This window comes from Fistularia commersonii, chromosome 23 (genome assembly GCF_037954325.1).
Source record: "Fistularia commersonii isolate RoL2024-O1a breed Wild chromosome 23, RoL_Fcom_v1.0, whole genome shotgun sequence".
Lineage (NCBI taxonomy): Eukaryota > Metazoa > Chordata > Actinopteri > Syngnathiformes > Fistulariidae > Fistularia > Fistularia commersonii.
Genome location: NC_141306.1, coordinates 477501 through 498965, shown reverse-complemented (window position 1 = coordinate 498965; position 21465 = coordinate 477501). Strand labels below are relative to the sequence as shown.

Here is a 21465-nt window from a genome sequence, read left to right as displayed (position 1 = left end):
CCTCGGATGTGTGATAAGATGTGAACCTGCTGATCCTCCGGAGGAGCTGGAGCTGCCCGGGGTCAAAGGTCACGGCTCTTCACCAAGACCTCACATCTTCTCGCGGGGTCTCGGGGGGCAGCGGCCAATCGGCTGGCGCCTCTAGCGAGGGGCGGGGCTTAACCCTGCTGTCAATCACCCAATCATCAACACCTGCAGGTCTTCAGTGACCTGCTGACTGCTTTAGGAAGGAAGAACATGGAGAGATACGAGATGTTTCTCTGTTCCTGGAGAGACGAGCGAGCTGTGATGGATCTGGTGGAGACTGAGGACTCTGGTGGACCTGCTGAAGGTCCTCAGCCTTCAGAGGTCCAGCCTCTGCTGCGTCTTCTTCAGGAGTTGGCTTTCCCCCTCTCTCCCTCTTCGATCATCTCCGTGGTCTTCTGCATTGAAGGAGAGGTTCTTCTGCTGACACCGGGTCACCGGTTCCACCACGAGACCGGTTCCTCTGCTTCTTCTGGGCTGGTCTGAGCTCTGCTGCCCCCGGTGGCCGGGGCGGGTCCTGCGTGACGCCCGACCTCTGCGATGGAAAGACTTCAGGAAATGGTTTTATGGAGGTAAAGTCCAGGTCTTATCAGTGGGTGTAGGAGGAAGGGGGTCCAGAGTCAACACGTGGAGGTTCTCCAGACCGTTCCTCAGCTCGGCTGAGGAAAGATGGAACATTGGAGCCGGGCGACCCTGGTCGGGCTGCTGCTTCTGCACTGGGGTAAGAGCTTCTGGAACCTTCTTTCTTTTTTCATTCAAAAGTCACCGGACAGGTTCGGGTCTGGATCTCCAGGCCTGAACCTCCAAGACAAGCCATCAAGAAACCAGCAGCCTCCCTCATCCTGCAGTCCTCAGCTGCGACTGCTCGGGGGTTCGGGTAAGAAGGGGGTCTGCTGGAGGACCGGGCAACTCCTAGACTGGCTTCCTGCTCAGGGTGGAAGGGGCTGATGGTCCAGGTTGGAGGTGAAGGTGGGGATGAAGGTCAGCTGTGAGTCTGAGACAGAGGTTCTCCAGCAGGCTCCTCGGACCATACGACCCCCTTCGTCCGGGGTCGGACCGGGACTGCCTGCTGCTTGTCAACATCCCGTTGGCCTTCAGGTGTCTCAAGGTTCTGAGACCCTTCTTGGTGTCCCTTTAGCTTCTGCCGGTGTATCACTCCTGCAACAGGTCGGAGGTCGGCAACAGGTCTGATCCGCCGAGCCGAAGGGCAGGTGAGCCTCACCTTCACCTGGAGACAGGCAGGAGCTGAACCCTTGTCCTGGATCAGAGACCTTCAGCGGTGGTGGGCTCCAGCCCTGGAGCTCCAGCCCTGGAGCTCCTGGCCAGCCCGCCACCACTAGGTGTTTCCATAAATGTTTGACAGTGACAAAGTCCTGATAAGAGACGAGGCGTTTGAGTCACCGTGGGTTTTCCGAGCGCCCGGAGGGTCCCGAGGTCGGTTCCTCTATGTGGGAGTTGGTTGGTGTTTCCTGACCGTGACCCTGCATCTCCTTCGGCCTCCTCCAGCTGCCGTCTGTCCGGCCGATCCCTGCCAGAGTCAGGAAGCAAGATGCAACTTCCTGTGCGAGTGCAAGGACTGCAGCGACGAGCTGGACTGCGGTGAGGATCTGCCCCTCTTTGCCCTTCTGCTCTCTGATGCTGATGCTTGATACAGTGGAGGACGAATATCCACGGGAATAAAACCTCACTTTTTATTTTAGGAGCACAGAAGTCGCATGGGGACGTGCCACCTTTCGGTAGCGAATCACAGCATGAGATTTTTTTTAGCCGAGGGGACACTTCAAGGAACTCAGAAGGAATCCAAAGTTCTCGCTCTAGTGTAATTTGTTGACGTCTCATCTCCAGGCTACAGCGGGAGCAGCTTCCGCTGCGACTTCGAGGACCCGTCAATGTGCGGGTGGACGGACAATTCCCTGAACGCACCGTACCGATGGGAGAGGCTTCAGAGAGGCAAGGCGTTTCCCCACAGTGGACCCGCCTCCGACTTCACCACAGGGACGGCCACAGGTAACCGTGGACCAGCCTCATCTCCACCCTCCTCATCCTCACCACTGCTATCGTTACTATGGGACAGCTGAGGTTCAGTGGAAGAATCATTGACAGGGAGTTGATGGCGTTTGGCAAACCATTGAGGGACAGTTGATAGAAAAATAATAAGCAGTTGACAGACCGCTGACGGACCTTTGCTGAACTGTTGACAGACAGTTGTGACTGTAGAGGGACTCTTGGGAGGCTGTAGGTACACAGTTGACAGGTTGTTGACAGACATTTGGCCTACAGTCGAAAGACTGTTGAGACTGTTAGTGGACGGACCACTGACAAACTGTTGATCAACTTTTGGCTTTCAGTTGCCAAAGAGTTGACGGATCGCTGATGGACTTTTGGCAGACAGTTGGCGAGCAGTTGAAGGACTGTTGCCTGGTAGTGGACAGACCATTGATGGACTTGGGACTTGAAGGACTGCTGAAACTGTTGTGGGACTGTCAATGGACTTTTGGCTTTCAGTCAGCGGGCAGGTGAAGGACAGTTGCTGGACTTCAGGCTTACAGTTGACGGACACCTTCCGCCCCCGCTGAGGTGAAAGCTCCTCCAGATGGAGCTGCTCCCTCAAACATCCTGGTGCTTAAGGGTTCTCCTCCCACAGGTTGGTTCATGGGCGTGACGGCGGTGAAGACCGTGGGCTTCAGCCTGGCCCTCCTGGTCTCTCCTGAGATGAGACAGTCGGCGCCGACGTGCCGCCTTCGCCTGCGCTACTTCCTGTGGGACTCAGGTAAACAATGACCCTCCACAGAGTCGGACCCCTGAGAGCAGGACAAGTGGTGGAGGGAGAAGATGGCGGCCACTGAGACGGTCTCCTAAGTAGTCTTTCACCTGTAGTTGGCACTGGATTAGGCCCCGCCCCCCTGTGGGCATCCGTCCTGCGAGCTTCCCAGTCGGCCGTGGTTTGGCATCCGGAGACCAGCAGCGTCCGCGGCTGGAGGGAGGACACCATCTTCCTGGGCCGCATCCCCGACCCTTTTAGGGTTCAGATCTACTCGGAGCGCTCGGAGGGGGGGCGAGGAGACACGGCGGTCGACCACCTGGAGTTCCTGGAGTGCGGTCTGCCCGGTGAGGCCCTCGTCTTCACGCTCTTCTACTTTTTTACCGACTTCCAGGTGTGTCCTCCCTCTCCTGCGAGAATACATGTTTAGAGGCAGTCCAAAGATTAGCCCTGGGTTCTCCATGTTCTCCTACCTGGTTCCTCTCTGTGTGGGGTCTGCATGATGGTTCCTCTGCCTGGTTCTTCAGTCTCGGACAAGCCGTGTCCTCCAGGGACGAAGGCGTGCGCTCGCGGCGGCTGCGTGGAACAGCGGCAGCTTTGCGACGGCAGCGACGACTGCGGGGACGGGACCGATGAAGCTGGCTGCGGTGAGGAACCACGAGCACCTCCGGCGCGGCAGAGGACCTTCTGGTCCTTGGACGGGATGAGGATCTTCATGTTAAGGTTCTGCTGATCCCAAACGTTGTGTGTCCAGAAGCATACATGCGCTGTGACTTTGAGGACGGGCTCTGTGGCTGGAGCCTGAAGTCCTTCTCCAATCTGAAGTGGAGGCTGAGAAGTCAGGAGAACATCTCGCTGTCAGACCCCCTGCAGGGCCCGGGGAGGGACCACTCCAACAACAGCGCCACCGGTACCTCATCTGACCACCTCCTGCTCACCTTCTCACCTCTGTCTGACCTCCGTCTTACCTCTTCACCTCCTTCTTACCTAATTCTCTCCATCCACGGACCTTCTCGTCTCCTTCTCAAGTCTTCACCTCTTTCTGATCTCCTTCTCAACTCCTCGTCCTCCTCAACTTCTTCTTAGCTCTTTCTCATCCCTATCTGACCTTCTCACCTCCTGCTGACCTCCTGAGCTCAATGTTCAATGTCTGGTAGAAACGTCAGTAATCCTGAGGTGTGTTTGGGTGTCAGAGCTCCTTGTATCTCCATGACAACCACGCGGAGAACATGGAGAACATCCATGCCGACTAACGTGTTGGGTGGTAGGTCACTTCCTGTACGTCACCCTCCCTGATGGTGGCCTCGACATGGACTGGGCCGCCTTCCAAAGCCCTGTTCTGGAACCCACCAGCAGTTCCAACCCCTGCAAGGTCAGTCCCTGCAGCTCTGGTGGAACCCAGCCTGGTTCCTCCAGCCTGGTTCCTCCAGCCTGGTTCCTCCGGCCTGACCCCGTCCTGGTTCCCGCCCTAGATGACGATGTTCACGCACCAGTTCGGACCTCGGTCTGGAGGCCTGACGGTCCTGGTGGCCGACAAGAAGATCTACCCGGTGTGGGAGCGTGGGGGTTCCCTGGGGGACGTGTGGGTGAAGGCCGAGGTGGAGATCATCACCCAGCACCACTTCCACGTGAGGCGCACACACATCTTCATCCAACAGTTCCTCCTCCATCTCCAGCAGCGCTCAGCAGGTCCAGGGTGTGAATGAGAGGGTGAATGGTTGGATGATTGACAGCTGGTTAAACCTCTGCGACCATGAGAAGATACTGGACCAGTGGATGGATGGATGATATCGTGTCCCAGACTTCACCTCAAAGTGCATTTCTAAGCATGTGACCTTCACATGACCTTCAAGAAACCTTCATATAACCATCACATGACCTTCTCGTGACTTTCATGGGACCTTCACGTGACCTCCTCCCACTGGTCCTTCTCCAGATCCTGTTCATGGCGGCCATCAGGGACTCCAGCTTTGGTGGCGTGGCCGTGGACAGCATCTCCTTGTCTCCTGGATGCCGGGTCTCCTTAGGTACTTCCGTCCGAACCCGTGGTCCCGTCTGGCGCGTCGGGCACGAGAAGCTGACGTTGTCCACCTCGCCCACCTTCTTCTGGAGCAGATAACTCCACGCAGGCGTCTATACCGGACGGCCCCGGGGAACCCTGCACCACGCCGGAGAAGATCTGCGACTTCCAGAAGGACTGCGATGGAGGTCTGGACGAGGCCCGGTGCGGTGAGTAGGTCCGGCGGGTCCGGGGTGGACCAGGGCCCGGTCTGACCCGGACCTTCTCGCAGGAGACTTCCATGTCCCCGGAGGAGGCCGGGGCTGGACGGACGCCAGCGTCGGGAACCTGCGCTGGAGCTTCTTCAGGAACGCCACCTCAGAAGGTACTCGCTCCTTCGGCGCCTTCTGGAAATCAAAGATGGCTGCCGCCGGGTGACTCCTCCCCCTTCCACCACCACCAGAGGAGCACCTGGAGGTCCTGGAGGCCCCGGGCCAGATGAAGACCCCCGCCCAGACCCGGACCCCCCTTCTGGGCCCCTCAGGACCCTCCTGCTCCCTCAGGTTCCTCTACCTCCTGACGGAGGAACTCGGTAAGCCCCGCCTCCCTCCTCTGACTCCGCCCCTTCCTGCCAGCTGTGAACAGGTGGTGTGTGTGTGTGTGTGTGTGTGTGTGTGTGTGTGTGTGTGTGTGTGGCAGGTGAGCTGTCACTCAGGGTGATTGACAGCAAATCGCCGCCGCAGCCCCGCCTCTGGTCGGCCCGTGGGGGCGGAGCCACGTGGAAGCCCGCCCACGTCCACGTCGGAGACAGGAAGCACCGCTTCCAGGCAAGGACACCTTCTGGACCTTCTCGCCCAGGAGGGTTCTGGTGCTGTGAAGGTTCTCCCTAGGTTCAGGGTCTCCACCTCTCTCCATGTTCTCCATGTTCTCCATGTTCTCTCCATGTTCTCCATGTTCTCCATGTTCTCTCCATGTTCTCCTGCCTGGTTCTAACATCCTCCTCCTCCTCCAGCTGGAGTTTGAGGCCGGTGTCTCCAGGTTGGATCCGTCCACTAAGATCAGAGTGAAGGACTTCCAGTTCTCCGACTGTCACGCCAACTACTTCCCGTTGAGCGCCACAGGTGAGCCATCGGCGGCGATCGTCCATGGCGGACCCTCCCCGCTGACCTCTGACCTCCTCCACCTCCCGCTGACCTCTGACCTCCTCGCCCCCCCGCTGACCTCTGACCTCCTCCTCCTTGCAGAGCTGAGCTGTAACTTCGAGGACGGCCCGTGCGGGTGGTACCAGGACCACAGCGACAGCTTTGATTGGACGCCGCTGGAAGGCGGCGACCACACCGTCGGCGACGGTAGGAGCTTCGGAGCGCAGTTCCCCCGCCGGCCTGCGGGGGGCGCCGCTGAGCCGTGTGTCTGTGGCCTCCAGGGCGGAGCCTCGGCGTGGAGTTGTGGAGCCCCGCCCTCAGAGGGAACGCCGCCCGCATGCTCTCCTTCCCCCAGAGGACGCAGCGCCGCCACTGCCTCGCCTTCTTCTACCAGCTCTACGGACCTCAAGCCGGTCAGATCCTCCTCCAGATTATGAGCAGATTAGCACTTCTTTGAAAAATTAACAAATACCACGATTTTATCGGATTCCCACGTCGGTTAATAACCAGAATATGACCAGATTATTAGGGTGTTAGTACCAGATTATTATCAGATTACCACGTGATCTCCAGAGTATCACAGATCATCAGATTATCACATAATCTGATGGTTTCTGTCATATTATCAGATCATCACATGATTATAGATGATATGAGAAGATCCTCATATTCCCCATGTTCTTATTAGATTATGATATGAGTTTATGAGCAGATTATGACCAGATGATTACAGATTTTGTTATCAGATTATGAACAGATTATTTCCAGATTATCCCCAGGGTTCCGCAGGTCGTCCCGCCCGGTTCTCTCCCGGTTCTCGTGGTCGTGAACGATGATTGACGGCTGCCCCTTGCGGGTTTAGCTCCGCCCCCTGCTCCCAGCGCCTCCTCTGATTCGCCCTTCATTTTGCACGCCTTAATCCGGCGTCTTGATCACGTGACCCGCCGGATTGCCCCGCCCCCTGCAGGGACGCTGAACGTGAAGATCGTGGACGCCAGCGGCTACGAGCTTCTCCTGTGGACGGCGAGCGGCGGCGGCGGGAACGCCTGGCACCAGGCGCAGTGCAGCGTCACACACCTGCACTCCGAGTTCCAGGTACGTCCAAGCTCCGCCCCCCGGGCGCTAGGCTCCGCCCCCGGCCCACCCGGTCCATCCGCTCTCCGCAGCTGGCGCTGGAGGCGGTCCGGTCCGGGTACGACGGGCGGGTCGCCGTGGACGACGTGTCCTTCGTGGCCGGCGCTTGCCCCGCCCCCGCGGCGTGCTCCTTCGAGGGCCAGCCGTGCGGCTACCGCAGCTCCGGGACGCACCGGTGGATCCACCGGGACGGACGCGGATCCACCGGGACCGGGACCGGGACCGGGACCGGGCCTAGGAACGACCACACGCTGGGGACCCCACAGGGTGAGGGGGAAGAGCGCCACCTGCTGGCCGGGCAGGGGAACTACACTTTAACACACCTGCCTCTGCAGGAGTGTGTGTGTGTGTGTGTGTGTGTGTGTGTGTGTCCGTTATTATCAGGTTTGTTTGTTTTTAAATCTGCTTAAAATGACCCGTTTAATATCTCTTTTCACTCCCTTTGGGTCCACTAGGTTTACCACAGTATCACAGTACTTTGCAGTACCAGGACAGTATTTGTGCAGTATTTTGATGTTCTTTGCAGTACCAGTACAGTACTTGTGCAGTATTTTGATGTTCTTTGCAGTACCAGGACAGTATTTGTGCAGTATTTTGATGTTCTTTGCAGTACCAGGACAGTATTTGTGCAGTATTTTGATGTTCTTTGCAGTACCAGGACAGTATTTGTGCAGTATTTTGATGTTCTTTGCAGTACCAGGACAGTACTTGCGCAGTATTATAGCAGTACTCGTGTCGTACCGAACGTGGACTTCGCAGTACTCAGTGTCCTTGTGCAGTATCTAGCGCTCCTTCATGCGAGCAGTACTGTGATAGTACCCGTGCAGTATTGTGAGGGTGCAGTACTCATCTGCAGTACTCTGTAGATGTAGTACTCCTGGTGAGCTCCTCCTGAAGAAGCTTCTCCTCCTGGTCCTCAGGTTGGTACATGCTGGTTCTGGTCGGGGGTTCTGGGCTCCCCGGAGGCTCGGTGGCCGTCCTCAGCTCGCCGGTCCACAGCGGGACGTCCAGGACCGTCTGCGTCCACTTCTGGTACCACATGGACGGCGTGAACCCCGGTGAGAACCGCCCAGAACCTCAGAACCTTCTCAGGAAGGCGGGTTCTACCTGACGTCGTGCTTCGTCTCCAGGCGTTCTGACGGTCTTCAAGAAGCCCGTCGGAGGTCAGAGGGTCAAGGTCTTCTCAGACGGGCGCCGCCGGGGAGACGTCTGGCGCCACGGCAACGCCAACATCTCAGGCGATCTGGTGGACTGGCAGGTGGGTTCCGGGAGAAGGTCCTCCTCCACACGTTCTTCTGTTGATTCGTCCATCGGTTCCTGATGAGGAGCTTTCTGTCTTCCAGCTGGAGCTGGAGGTGGAGGCCGCCGGGGGCGGAGCCTCCCACGTGGCGGTCGACGACATCGAGATCTCCGCCGGACCCTGTCCTGGTCCAGGTCCGGGTGTCACGTCTCCATGGAAACAGAGACTCGGACCCCTCGCTGACCCGCCTCCTCCTCCGCAGGTTCCACGTGCACGCTGGAGAACGGGATGTGCACCTGGACCAACGCCCGGCACCTGGACCAGGACCTGGACCTGGACCTGCTGGACTGGCAGCTGAGCAGCCGGGGGGCGGAGCTTCACTACCCCGCCCCCGCCGACGACCACACCACCGGCACCGAGACGGGTGGGTCGAGCTCCGGAGAACCGGAGAACCGGAGAACCGGAGAACCTGACGGTGTGTTTCCCGCCAGGTCACTTCCTGTTCCTCCCGAGCAGCAACCAGACGGCGGCCAATCAGAAGGCTCGGCTGCTGAGCGCCCCCCTGCCCCCGACCAGAGGAACCTGCCTGAGCTTCTGGGCCCAACGCACCCATTCATGTAAGGACCCGTCCTCCTCCTGGACCTTCTCCGCTGGTTTGTGGAGAACCTTCTCCTGGTTCTGATGGCCCCCCCGCCCCCGGCAGCCGACAGTCAGCTGACGGCCTGGATCCTGGCGGCCGGTTCTGGGGGTTCCTCCCGGACGCTGCTGGAGGTGACGGACCTGGACGGGCGTTGGAGGCGGCTGGAGGTCAACGTGAAGTCCTCCACGGAGTACCAGGTCAGAGAACGCCATCTCAGACCATCTCAGACCATCTCGGACCTTCTCAAACCTTCTCAGACCATCTCAGACCATCTCAGACCATCTCAGACCATCTCAGACCATCTCAGACCTTCTCAGACCATCTCGGACCTTCTCAGACCTTCTCAGACCATCTCAGACCTTCTCAGACCCTCTCAGACCTTCTCACACCATCTCAGACCTTCTCAGACCTTCTCAGACCTTCTCAGACCATCTCAGACCTTCTCAGACCATCTCAGACCTTCTCAGACCTTCTCAGACCATCTCAGACCTTCTCCTCCGACACCGGCCACCAACTGGTGTTCTGGGTTCTGGGTTCTGCCCCCCAGGTGGTCCTGGAGGGGACCCGGGGCTCGGCGGGCAGCCTGGCGCTGGACGACCTCCGGCTCACCGAGGGCTTGGACTGCGACGGCAGAGTCACCGATCCGGCCGGTAGGACCATCGCCAGATTATCTCCTCTCCTAATCCAGATTATCCCGCTTCAGCGAAAGCTGTGATCCTTAATTCGCGGAGATCATCGTCCGCGGCGTCGCAGACGTCCGATCTCCTCGCGACGAGAAGACGGTTCCATCGGCTTGGACGTCGACACCAGATTAAAACGTTATAATCCCTTCCAACATCTGGGATTAGATTAGATTAGAATTGACATCAATCAGGATATAAAGGCAAATAAACCGCTGCTAGTTTATTAGAAGTAAATATATCTGTTTTTATGCTAAAATACTTTCTGCGTTGTCATTTTTATACTTGGGGCACAAAAGGCTCACAATTTAACCAAAATAATTAAATCCTAAAAATATATGAAGTTTATTAAGAAGCTAAGGATCCACACCTGGGGAAACAGTGTAATAAAACTGTAATAACAGCGTAATAACATGATCGACACACGTTAACACTGTAATAACAAATAAATTTCACTATCAATGGATAATAACGCCGTAATAAGACTGTAATAACACTATCGATGTGTAATAACACTATAATAATAGCAGCAGCTACTATAGTATTAGCAGTGTAACAACACTGTGATAACAGTGTACAACTCAACATGTAATAAGGTTGTAATGACAGTGAAATAACACTATATATATATATACATTAATCACTATAATAACAGTGTAATAGAAGTGTAATAACACTATTCATGCATAATCAGGGTCATAAAAGCGTAATAAGATTAATGTGTCATAACATGTAATAAGGTTGTAATGAGAGTGAAATAACTATATATAATATTAATCACTATAATAACAGTGTAATAGAAGCGTAATAACACTATTCATGCATAATCTGGGTCAAAAAAGTGTAATAAAAGTGTAATAACATTAATGTGTCATGACATGTAATAATAACATGTAATAATAATAACATGTAATAACGACAGTGAAATAACACGATATATATATTAATCACTATAATAACAGTGTAATAGAAGTGTAATAACACTATTCATGCATAATCAGGGTAATAAAGTGTAATAAGATTAATGTGTCATAACATGTAATAATAACATGTCATAATAATAACTTGTAATAATGACAGTGAAATAACACTATATATATATGTATATATATATATATATTAATCAGAAGTTTAATAAGATTAATGTGTCATAACATGTAATAAGGTTGTAATGAGAATGAAATAAGACTATATATATATATATATATATATATATATATATATATAAAACATTAATCACTATAATAACAGTGTAATAGAAGCGTAATAACACTATTCATGCATAATCAGGGTCTTAAAAGTGTAATAGAAGTGCAATAAGATTAATGCGTCACAACATGTAATAATAACATGTCATAATAATAACATGTAATAACGACAGTGAAATAACACTATATATATATTAATCACTATAATAACAGTGTAATAGAAGTGTAATAAGATTAATGCACCATAACATGTAATAACTTGAAACTCTGGCACAACAATTTCCTTCGGGATAAATAAAGTTTATCTTATCTCATGTAATAAGACGTAATAAAGTAATAAAACGTTCCTCATGTTTTGGACGTCAGAAGCTGGAACCCATGTTTGGTAGAACCTTGTTCAGAGGAACTTTCCAGAATCAGACGTGCTGGTCCTTCACCTCCTGTCTCATGTGAACGTGTCTCCTCTGCAGCGGCGGCGTCCTCGGGCGAGAACGTCGGCGGCCTGGTGGCGTCCATCTTGGTCCTGGTGCTGCTGCTCGCCACGCTGCTCGCCCTGCTGGTCTGCTACCTGCGCGCACGTGAGCGTGCGAGGGACGCCGCCCGCGAGCCGGCGGGCGGATTCGGCAACGACTCGTACGACCGCGACCTCACGGTGGGTGCAGTGACATCATCGCCGTGAGAGCCGGCGGCCATTTTGGCTCCCCGGTCGCTCAGAACCCGTTCCTCACCGGAGAACCTTCTGGTGATGTCAGCAGGATCACGTGACCTTCCCCCCCCCCCGCGCCTCGGTCCAGGGGGTCCAGGATCCTGGACCTGAACCTGATCGTGGTCCACAGGTGGAGCAGCTGCGGGTGGTGTGAGGAGACCACGCTGAAGATCTGGTGATGTCACAGCAGGAGAACTGCTTGTATCACCCACGCACACACACACACACACACACACACGTGCACACTCAGGCTGCCGGGCTCCCTGCCTGCTGATGGACTGATGGTCTCCAGGGAGCTGCAGGTGGAGGACCTGCAGAAGATCTGGAGCCCCGTCAGGAGGGGAAGATCTAAAGGTTCTCCTGCAGGAGAGAAGAAGAAGAAGAAGAAGATCAATGTTCCACCTGGAAACGGTGAATGAGGAACATATTAAACATGAAAGCTGCAACTCTGACGTGTGTGTGTGTCTATCTTTGTGTGTGTGTGTGTGTGTGTGTGTGTGTGTGTGTGTGTCTGTATGTATTTGTGCATGTGTCTGTCTTTGTGTGTGTGTGTTTGTGTGTGTGTGTGTGTGTGTGTGTGTGTGTGGGGGTGGGGGTGTGTGTGTCTCTGCCCCCCCTTCCCGCGTTCCAACAGGAGATGACGCCCTCTTCTCGTCTCCATGGCAACGGTGGCGCGTCTCCACGGCAACGTCCTCTGGTGTCCCTGTTAGTGTGTGTGTGTGTGTGTGTGTGTGTGTGTGTGTGTGTGTGTGTGTGGGAGGGGCCGCGGGCAGACTGAGGTGGAGGGTGACGCGCGTGGACGTCTCGCGACGCGTGTGGCCAACACGCACGCGTAGAGACCCGTGCACGCGTCTCCCCCGCACGTCCGGAAAGTGTCCACGAATAGGGGTGGCCCGTGTACCCACGCACGCACGCACGCACGCACGGACCCCCCCCCCCCCCCACCCATGGACCCCGCCGTGCTCATCTTCCTGCTCTACGTCATGATCGCGCACGAGCTGGTGTGCGGGTGGATGGAGAACCGGAAGCAGGGCGCGAGGCCGCGCGCACGCGCCGAGCTCCTGCGGCGGGCCAGGTAGGAGGGGGCGTGCGTGTGCGCGTGTGCGTGTCACCGATAAGGGATGTCACCGGCAGAAGATCAGACCTTCTGGCTGACAGGTGGGGGCGGGGCCTGAGGTGGGCGGGGCCAACGCCAGCCCCGCCCACCTCAGGCCAGATGTGGGCGGGGCTTCGGGAGGACCAGGACACATGTAGATGTTGCGTCAGGTGTGAGTGGAGAACCGGCAGAGCAGGAACCGGTCGGACCGGATCAAGGAGGACCTCGGGAAGATCACACAGCTCCAGGCTCTGGTCCAGAGGTCCACGCCCTGGTCTGTGTGTTCTCTCCATGTTCTGGTCTTCAGGTTCTCCCCACGGGCCGTTTCCATGATCCTCCACCTGGTTTCTCGCCACGTTCTCTTCATGTGTGGAACCATCGAAGGTCATCTTCTCCAAGAGAACGGAGGAGATGGTATCTGGGTGGTGACCTTCTCGCTCCGTCTCCACAGCTTCCCCCAGGGAGCCTGGAGGACGTGCGGCCAATCGCCGAGGACCGGCCGAAGGGGGCGGGACTTGAGAAAGTTCGGACGCATCGTGAGAAAAGCCTGACGTTTCCTCGCCCACTTCACACGGGACGTCCCCGGATCCGGTCCTGGTCCTGGTCCTGGTCCTGGTCCTGGTCCTGGTCCTGTTTTGTCCAAACATGTTTGTGTCTGAAGGAGATTAAACCATTGCTGAGATCAGACCTGGAGTCTGTGCTTTCTGACGCTCCTCAGATCTCCACGGGGCTTCACGGAGCTTCTGCCCGGAGGTGGATCCCACGTTCCCTCCCTGTTCTCCTGCCTGGCTTCTCTGAAGGTTCTGTCCATGTTCTCCTTGGTGGTCTCCAGGTTGTCCATCTTCAGTCCCTCACCAGGTTCCTCGAAGCCTCTGACATGTAGGCGTGGATGAGCGGGCGAACGGCTGCGCGATCGACGGGCGGTCGTTGCGGTTTAAGCCCCGCCTCCTGGGATTGTGAGATTCCCGGCGACCGTCTTCCTGGAACCCGGACCTTCGGGGCAGGAGGCATCAGGCGTGGGGCCACCAGAAGATGCGATCTTGGCAATCAAGACCCGCAGGTATGCGCTTCTGAAAACCTCCGCCAGACGACCTTCTGGTCGGACCTGCAGGCCGGCCCTGAGACAAAGAGGATCTGGGCGTGAACCTGGAGAACACCCAGGTATGCTCAGACTAGGAATCAGTAAACCCGGATCGGGTCACGCTAGGTTGAACCTTGCTGAGCCACTTACGGGAAATCCCGGCCCGTGGGCCAATCCAGGCCCGTCAAACCTGTTCCGGTTTTATTTCAATGTAACACGTATGTTACCGATACCTGCAAACCTCCTCCATCACTTTTCCCCTGTGGTGGCCACATTTCTGCACCCGTTTGGTGCCTGCTTCTTCTCGGTAGAGCTTCCACAAAGAGGCCTTCGGTAACTATGATCGCGTCCAAGACAAGAGAAGTGGTTGGTGAGTGCCGACCCTTTAATACGGAATGGACGACAAGATATTTTACCAAAGAAGTCCGATCGAAGGCTTGACATGCCGAGAAACCGTTGGTTGCGTTTTTTAAGGAGTTCAATATCAGCCGTCACTTTGCTAGGAAGGGTAACAATTACGCCGTCAAGCGACCAGCAGAAGAGCGGTCCGACAAACCAAGAGTCAAGAGTCAAGAGTCAATAGTCAACTACCGAGGCGGTTAAGTGAGCAAACGCTAGCAAGCCGCTCTCCGAAGGCGACGGGTTTCCTGTGTCCGGAAAGGCGAGGAAAGTTGGACCGGCTCAGTTTGTCACTTGGGAACTAAAAGTCAAATCAACAAAAAGCCAGAGTCCTTTCGGTTCTACTCACTCGTGCTTGATGAAGGCAATAATGTAAAAGACACGGCGCAGCTCCCGATCTTCATCTAAGGGATCGAAGACAGTTTAGAGGTGATGGAAGAATTCTTGAGCATGGACTCCCTGCAGGGACGACGGGGGGCAGGAATTGTATGACCGAAGAGGTTTCTGCTGCCATCCAGAAACGTAAACTACCTCGGAGTAAACTTGCCGATGTCACGACGGAATTTGGCCGAAAATGTTTCAATGCGAGTTGGACCCTAAAAAGAGGAGATCGGGATATTTTTCATCCATTAAAATGAATGCAATTAATCATTCATTTAATAAAATTTGGGAAAAATGTGTCCAATCAGCCTGGCAAAGTCATACTTTGCTACTCGTTCCAGGTGATTTCTGGTAACCCCTTGCATCTGTTCCCCTTGCACCCTTCTGTCAAGTATGACACCTCACTGTGGGATCAAGTCAGGTTCGGCTAAACCTGGACGAAACCAGATCTGTTAAGCCTGAATAAATTCCGACTAGGCAGGTGAAGCTGGGATCCAGGTGGAGGCGGAGTTTGGCAAAGTAATGTGGGTTTAAGTAAAGTCGGGCTTGGATAAGCCTGGATTAGAGTAAGCTGATGCGGAACGGGTTCGTTGGGTCGGCGCCAGGATCAGACTGCGGACCGGGACCCGGTTCTGGCGGGTCCGGTCTGGGACGGCGGGACCGGAGCCGTGGCTCTCCTGGGGCTGATGGAGGTGCCGGTCCAGCTCCCTTCTCCTCACGCCTGGAGGAACCTCTGCTGACGGGGCTGGAAGATCTGCCCGGACCGGCCCTCCTCCAGGGAGGTCACATGACCCGGCCGTGACATCACACGGCAGAGATCCAGCCTCAAAAGACAAACAGGTTCTCAGATGTCCATCAGAACACACACACCTCACACACACCTCACACCTGCAGCTGCTCCTTCACCTCAACACAAGGTAAGCATGATGCCACTGCTGATCCTCCTGGTTCCCTCTCCTCCACCAGCTTCTCCTGACAACGCAGGAGACCCAGCTCTCCATGTCCTCCTCATGTTCTCCTGATGTCCTCTCCATGTCCTCTCCATGTTCTCACCATGTTCTCCTCATATTCTCTCCATGTTCTCTCCATGTCCTCCTCATGTTCTCTCCACATTCTCTCCATGTTCTCCTCATGTTCTCCTCATGTTCTCTCCATGTCCTCCTCATGTTCTCCTCATGTTCTCTCCATGTCCTCCTCATGTTCTCTCCACATTCTCTCCATGTTCTCCTCATGTTCTCTCCATGTTGTCTCCATGTCCTCTCCATGTTCTCCTCATGTTCTCCTCATGTTCTCTCCATGTTCTCTCCATGTTCTCTCCATGTCCTCCTCATGTTCTCCTCATGTTCTCTCCATGTCCTCCTCATGTTCTCTCCACATTCTCTCCATGTTCTCCTCATGTTCTCTCCATGTTCTCTCCATGTTCTCCTCATGTTCTCTCCATGTTCTCTCCATGTCCTCTCCATGTTCTCCTCATGTTCTCTCCATGTCCTCCTCATGTTCTCTCCATGTTTTCTCCATGTTTTCTCCATGTTCTCTCCATGTTCTCTCCATGTTGTCTCCATGTCCTCTCCATGTTGTCCTCATGTTCTCCTCATGTCCTTCTCATGTTCTCTCCATGTCCTCCTCATGTTCTCTCCATGTTCTCTCCATGTCCTCTCCATGTTCTCCTCATGTTCTCTCCATGTCCTCCTCATGTTCTCTCCATGTTTTTTCCATGTTTTCTCCATGTTCTCTCCATGTTCTCCTCATGTTCTCCTCATGTTCTCTCCATGTTGTCCTAGCTGGGTTCTCTGTCCATCTCCAGTCCTGGAAGCCTCACCAGGTTCCTTCAAGCCTCCTGTATGTGTGCAGGTGTGGATGAGAGGGTGAACGTCTGGATGATTGACAGGCAGCAGTTTAAGCCCCGCCTCCTGTCTGGGTTTCAGCTGGCATAGGCTCCGCCCCTTCCTGTTTAGGAGCCGTCCGTCCGGTCCGACTCCTTTCCGAGGCGGCGCAGGAGACTCTCGCGGACTCTACTTGTCGCCATGACGACGCGGGGGTCGGGGCAGATCCGGGTCGGGTGCGGGTCTGATCTGACGGGGGTTCTGGGCTCTGGGGTCCGCAGGAGGATGGAGGGCGGCGTGGCGTCCGGGAGCTCCGCCCTCAGGATGAACGCCGTGCGGCACTACGGCGACCTGCCGCACGGCCAGCGCTGCAGGGTCACCTACGTCTGGATCGACGGCACCGGGGAGAACCTTCGCTGCAAGACCAGAACCCTGGAGCAGGAACCACAGAGTCTGGAAGGTGCTCCTCCACACCCGCGGCTCCGACCGTCACGGATTATCAGAACATTAATCCAGATTATGGTCAAATTACCCCAGATTATTACCAGGTTACTCCAGATTATCAGCATATTACCCCAGATTATTACCAGGTTACTCCAGATTATTACCAGGTTACTCCAGATTATCAGCATATTACCCCAGTTTATCGTCAGGTTACCCCAGATTATTACCAGGTTACTCCAGATTACTAGCACATGATCCCAGATTATGATAAAGTTACTCCAGATTATTACCAGGTTACTCCAGATTATCAGCATATTACCCCAGATTATCGTCAGGTTACCCCAAATTATTACCAGGTTACTCCAGATTATTATCAAGTTACTCCATATTATCAGCACATTAGCCCAGATTATCATCAGATTACCCGAGATTATTATCATGTTCCCCCAGATTTTTTCAAGTCACTCTGGATTATCACGGGTTGACATCAGATTTTAACCAGTTGCACTGGATTATTACTGGGTTACAACAGATTATCATTGGGTCAGACTAGATTGAAGACCACTGAAGCAGATTATGCATGTCAACATCCCAGAGGGGAGCAAACACTGGCAGGTAGAACATCCTGGAACATCTCCTCTTCTCCTCAGACATCCCAGAGTGGACGTTTGATGGTTCCAGCTCGTACCAGTCCACCAGCCTGGACAGTGACCTGTTCCTGGTTCCGGTGCGTATCTTCAGGGACCCGTTCAGGCTGGACCCCAACAAGCTGGTCCTGTGCGAGGTCTACAGCAGCCTCCGCCAGCCCGCGGGTGAGTCCACCTCCTCCACCTTCTCCTGCAGCTCCTCCTCAGAGGAGCAGGACCTTCATCTCCGCTCTGTCGTGTCCAGAGAGCAACCACCGGAGGAGCTGCCAGGAGGCCATGGAGAAGGTGGAGGAGCACCACGTGTGGTTCGGCATGGAGCAGGAATACACGCTCTTCGACGTGGACGGCCGGCCTTACGGGTGGCCTCGCGATGGCTTCCCTGCTCCTCAGGGTGAGGAGCTGGACGAGGTCCTCCTCTTCTGGTGTCAAGCTCTCCTCTTCTCCATTCCCTCTCTCCTTCTCCTTCTTCTCCTTCTTCTCCTTCAACTCCTTCTACTCCTCTTCCCATCTCTGCTCCTCCTCTCTGTAAGATGAGGTCACCCCGAAACAGACCTTCAGGTGAAGATCCTCCATCAGGGTAGGAGGTGAAACACCTGATCTTCTGTCCCCCCTGGCTGAAGGTGTGATGTTCTCCTCCAGGGCCGTACTACTGTGGGGTCGGGGCCGACCGGGCCTTCGGCAGGGACGTGGTGGAGTGTCACTACAAGGCCTGCCTCTACGCTGGAGTCAACATCTACGGCACCAACGCAGAGGTCATGCCCTCACAGGTGGGTCAGGACGCCTCCGGAGGAGACCAGATTAGACCAGATTAGATGGCATCAGACCAGATGAACCCAGATTAAACTACATTAAAACAAATTAGACCATCTGGAGCTAAAGCAGGCCAAACTAGACCAGATGAGACCAGGTGGAACCAGATTAGACCAGATCAGACCAGCTGAAATGATATAAAACCAGAAGAAACTGGATTAGACCAGACGAGCCCAGATTAGCCCCTGACCTTCCCGCCGACGTGGGTTCTCCTCAGTGGGAGTTTCAGGTCGGCCCCTGCGAGGGCATCGCCATGGGCGACGAGCTGTGGATGGCCCGCTTCCTTCTGCACCGGGTCTGCGAGGACTTTGGAGTGGTGGCGTCGTTGAACCCCAAACCCCAGGAGGGGGACTGGAACGGGGCGGGGTGCCACATCAACGTAAGCACCAAGAAGATGAGGGAGGAAGGAGGTCTGAGGTGAGCCCCTCCGTCCTGGAGACCACCCGGTGGACTTCTTCTACTCTGTGCTTGATCGGCTTGATGGCCCCTGTCACGCCCCCGCCGGCAGGTACATCGAGGAGGCCATCGAGAAGCTGAGCAAGAGGCACCCCGAGCACATCAAGGTGTATGACCCCACGGGGGGCAAGGACAACGCTCGGCGCCTGACGGGTCACCACGAGACCGCCAGCATCCACACCTTCACCTCCGGCGTCGCCAACCGGAGCGCCAGCGTCCGCATCCCCATCCAGGTGGCCGACGAGAAGAAGGGCTACTTCGAGGACCGCCGCCCGGCCGCCAACTGCGACCCCTACGACGTGACCAAGGCTATCGTCTGCACCTGCCTGCTGGGGGCCCAGGAGCAGGAGGGCAACTAGGGAGGGTCGGAAGGGGAACCTCTGAGGAGGCCCCAGGTGTAGATCCAGGTCTGCGGATGGTCTGGGTTAGGATGTAGTACAGTGTGTACAAGTGTAGCTTACAGTCCCTGCTCATTGATCCTCATAAATAGATTAAGATGAAATCAGTCGATGGCTTTACGTGACCTCCTAGCATCGATGGAGAACCCGGTACCTTCTCAGTACCTCCGCCTACTCCGGGTTCCCTGACAGAACAGAAGGTGAATGGGGTCGTGCGGTGGTGCTTTCAAGTCTATGGTTGTCTTGAGGAACATCTGCCTGCCGCCCCTTCCTGCAGTCCCGCTTTCGGAAACAAGTCTTTGGGTGGTCTGGATGAGGATACGGTACAGTGAGTACAAGTGTAGATTAGGGTCCCTGCTCATTGACCCTCATCTGGGATTAAGATTAAAACCTCCGATAGCTTTACGTGACCTCCCAGCATTGATGGAAGACCCGGTGCCTTCTCTGTACCTTCACCCGTCCTGATGGAACAGGGTGCATTCAAGGCACACCTATGGTTCTGCCTTGCCTTGAGGAACATCTACCCTCTTCCTTATGCTGTCATCACATTCCTGGAGGGTGTCGTTCTCCTCGCTCCTCAACCTCCTTGTTCTTTAGAACGACACCAGAAGGTCTGGTTTAGTCCTTGAAGGTGGAGAACCTCAAAGGAACCTCTGTGTGGAACCCGCGAACATGTAACGTCCATTAGTTCTTCTTCTTAAGATAATTCTCGCCGTGTGCTGAAGGTGGAGAATAAAGATGCTCTTGGTAAACTGACCTTCTCCTTTATTTACACCTGCTACAACCTCCAATCTGACATGCAAAGCTCTAGATGCCTCCTGCAGGAGGTTCTCAGACCTGCACCGCCCATCGGAGTCTTTGCTCTCCACTGGACAGGAGACACCGTAGATCCTCCTCCTCTTCTGGCTCCAACGTTCTGGGCAGGTCAGGTGGACCTGGAGGAGAAGATTCAGGAAGCTGCTTCTCAGCTGCTGTTCTCCAATGATCCGCTCTGCTGGCCCACTGGGATCTCCCCATGTTCTCCCCACGTTCTCCTGGGTTCTCCCAACGTCCTCCTGCCTGGGTTCTCTCCAGGTTAAGCCCCGCCCCATTGCACCAGCAACCGCTGTGATTGGCTCCAGCAGGATTAGGAGCTCTGGATCCTGAATGAATGAATGAACGAAGTGAGTGTGTGTGTGTGTGTGTGTGTGTGTGTGTGAGAGATATAATACCCGCAATGGCCACTAGGGGGAGCTGTTGCTCTGATTATCAGCACCACTTCCAGGTTCCTGTTCCAGAGGTCAGAAGAAGTGTCTCCAGCCTCAGGAGGTCTGAACCCCGTCATCTTCATCCTCCTCATCCTCTGGAGCATTGAGGAGATGGTGGAACCTCTGGTCTCTGCCCAGACCTCCTGCAGCCTCCTCATCTTCATCATCACGCCACCATGTGCTGGAGACAACCTGGGTTTGCTGCTTGAGGAACATGGAAGGTGGCAAGAAGGTCCACGTGTGTGTGTGTGTGTGTGTGTGTGTGTGTGTGTGTGTCTGTGTGTGTTTGTGTGTGTGTGTGTGTGTGTGTGTGTGTGTGTGTGTGGTCTGCACCTTCTCCAGGCCTGAAACTGTGGAGGACATACAGGAGATCCATGGGTTTCCATGGCAACAGGCAGCCTTCCCTCCCTGCTGCCTCCTGATGAAGCTCCATCTCCAGGGTCCGAGGCTCACGCGTTCATCCGGGTCTTTTCGGTGCTCACTCGGGACCGGAAGTCACCCCCCCTCTCCACCCGGACCGGAAGTGGAACGTGAGGGTGAAAATCTTTTCACAATAACAGTCTGGAGGGAAAAAAAGGAGGAGAAACCGGAAGTAGAGAATTCAACCCAATAAACGAGCGATCTTCACTTCCGGGATTATAATCGCAGATAATCCCGCTCCTCTCCCGTGCACGCGTGGATGGAGGGGTGGCGGGGGAGTGCGCGCGCGGCCGGATTAACTCCGCAGATTATCCCTCAATCACCGCGCGTGCGTGTGGATTACAGCAAGCCACGGCCGCGGGGCCGAGCGCGCGCCCCCCTCACGCCCATCGCTGACGTCGCGGAGGCGCATGCGCGGCCGCACGCGCGCTCACGTCCCGGCAGGTGAGCTCGCAGCGGCCATGGGGAAGCTGAAGGACTTCGAGGTCTCCTTCGGCGGCGGGAAGCTGGTGTTCGGACCCGGAGACGCGCTGGGAGGAACCGTCAGGATCCGGACCGGAGGCGCGCTCAGCTACAGAGGTACCGGGACCGGGACCGGGACCGGGAACGAAAGTTTGCACCCGCGGACCGGAAGCGACGCACCCGAGGCGGCCCGGGAGACGCGTGAAGGCTCGGTGCGACGCGGGAAACGGTCGGTACCGGCCGGTCCGGGACCGACATCCGGATCCC

The 21465-nt window shown here is 55.3% G+C and overlaps 3 protein-coding genes across 4 annotated transcripts in view; all 3 read left to right on the top strand.

The window, feature by feature from the left end:
* The first annotated feature begins 999 nt into the window (after window positions 1-999).
* mamdc4 (MAM domain containing 4) lies at window positions 1000-11850 on the top strand. Its single transcript, XM_086170096.1, has 29 exons — window positions 1000-1005; window positions 1163-1235; window positions 1531-1623; window positions 1870-2031; window positions 2669-2794; window positions 2902-3130; window positions 3290-3432; window positions 3540-3695; window positions 4054-4157; window positions 4258-4413; window positions 4722-4812; window positions 4901-5014; window positions 5077-5169; window positions 5248-5376; window positions 5484-5611; window positions 5797-5905; window positions 6029-6133; window positions 6208-6339; window positions 6894-7021; window positions 7093-7327; window positions 7981-8118; window positions 8191-8318; window positions 8404-8494; window positions 8563-8724; window positions 8792-8917; window positions 9004-9137; window positions 9488-9590; window positions 11299-11480; window positions 11581-11850. The coding sequence occupies exons 1-29, from the start codon at window positions 1000-1002 to the stop codon at window positions 11686-11688; spliced, it is 3684 nt and encodes a 1227-aa protein (XP_086026222.1). The 3' UTR covers window positions 11689-11850.
* Window positions 11851-15352: 3502 nt separating this feature from the next.
* Window positions 15353-19821, top strand: LOC147220581 (glutamine synthetase-like). Of its 2 annotated transcripts, none has more exons than XM_086170391.1 (7): window positions 15353-15408; window positions 16273-16774; window positions 17409-17570; window positions 17650-17796; window positions 18045-18172; window positions 18433-18632; window positions 18724-19821. In XM_086170391.1, the coding sequence occupies exons 2-7, from the start codon at window positions 16516-16518 to the stop codon at window positions 19028-19030; spliced, it is 1203 nt and encodes a 400-aa protein (XP_086026517.1). In that variant the 5' UTR covers window positions 15353-15408; window positions 16273-16515; the 3' UTR covers window positions 19031-19821. The 2 variants fall into 2 exon arrangements, with proteins under 2 accessions (XP_086026517.1, XP_086026518.1); XM_086170392.1 differs by having other exon boundaries at window positions 15359-15408; window positions 16596-16774.
* Window positions 19822-21156: 1335 nt separating this feature from the next.
* arrdc1b (arrestin domain containing 1b) overlaps window positions 21157-21465 on the top strand; it is a 10414-nt gene continuing 10105 nt past the window's right edge. Inside the window, exon 1 of the mRNA XM_086170346.1 lies at window positions 21157-21315. Within this exon, the coding sequence (XP_086026472.1) occupies window positions 21198-21315 (118 nt within the window). The 5' untranslated portion in view covers window positions 21157-21197. The remainder of the gene's footprint in view (window positions 21316-21465) is intronic.

Bases quoted from the DNA above. Each gene is read 5' to 3' on its own strand.
- mamdc4 (XM_086170096.1), top strand. The intron at 1,624-1,869 runs GTGAGGATCTGC...TCTCATCTCCAG, and splicing joins CAGCGACGAGCTGGACTGCG to GCTACAGCGGGAGCAGCTTC. The intron at 3,433-3,539 runs GTGAGGAACCAC...TTGTGTGTCCAG, and splicing joins GACCGATGAAGCTGGCTGCG to AAGCATACATGCGCTGTGAC.
- LOC147220581 (XM_086170391.1), top strand. From the start codon at position 16,516: ATGACGACGCGGGGGTCGGGGCAGATCCGGGTCGGGTGCGGGTCTGAT. The intron at 16,775-17,408 runs GTGCTCCTCCAC...TCTTCTCCTCAG, and splicing joins GGAACCACAGAGTCTGGAAG to ACATCCCAGAGTGGACGTTT. The intron at 18,173-18,432 runs GTGGGTCAGGAC...GGTTCTCCTCAG, and splicing joins CAGAGGTCATGCCCTCACAG to TGGGAGTTTCAGGTCGGCCC.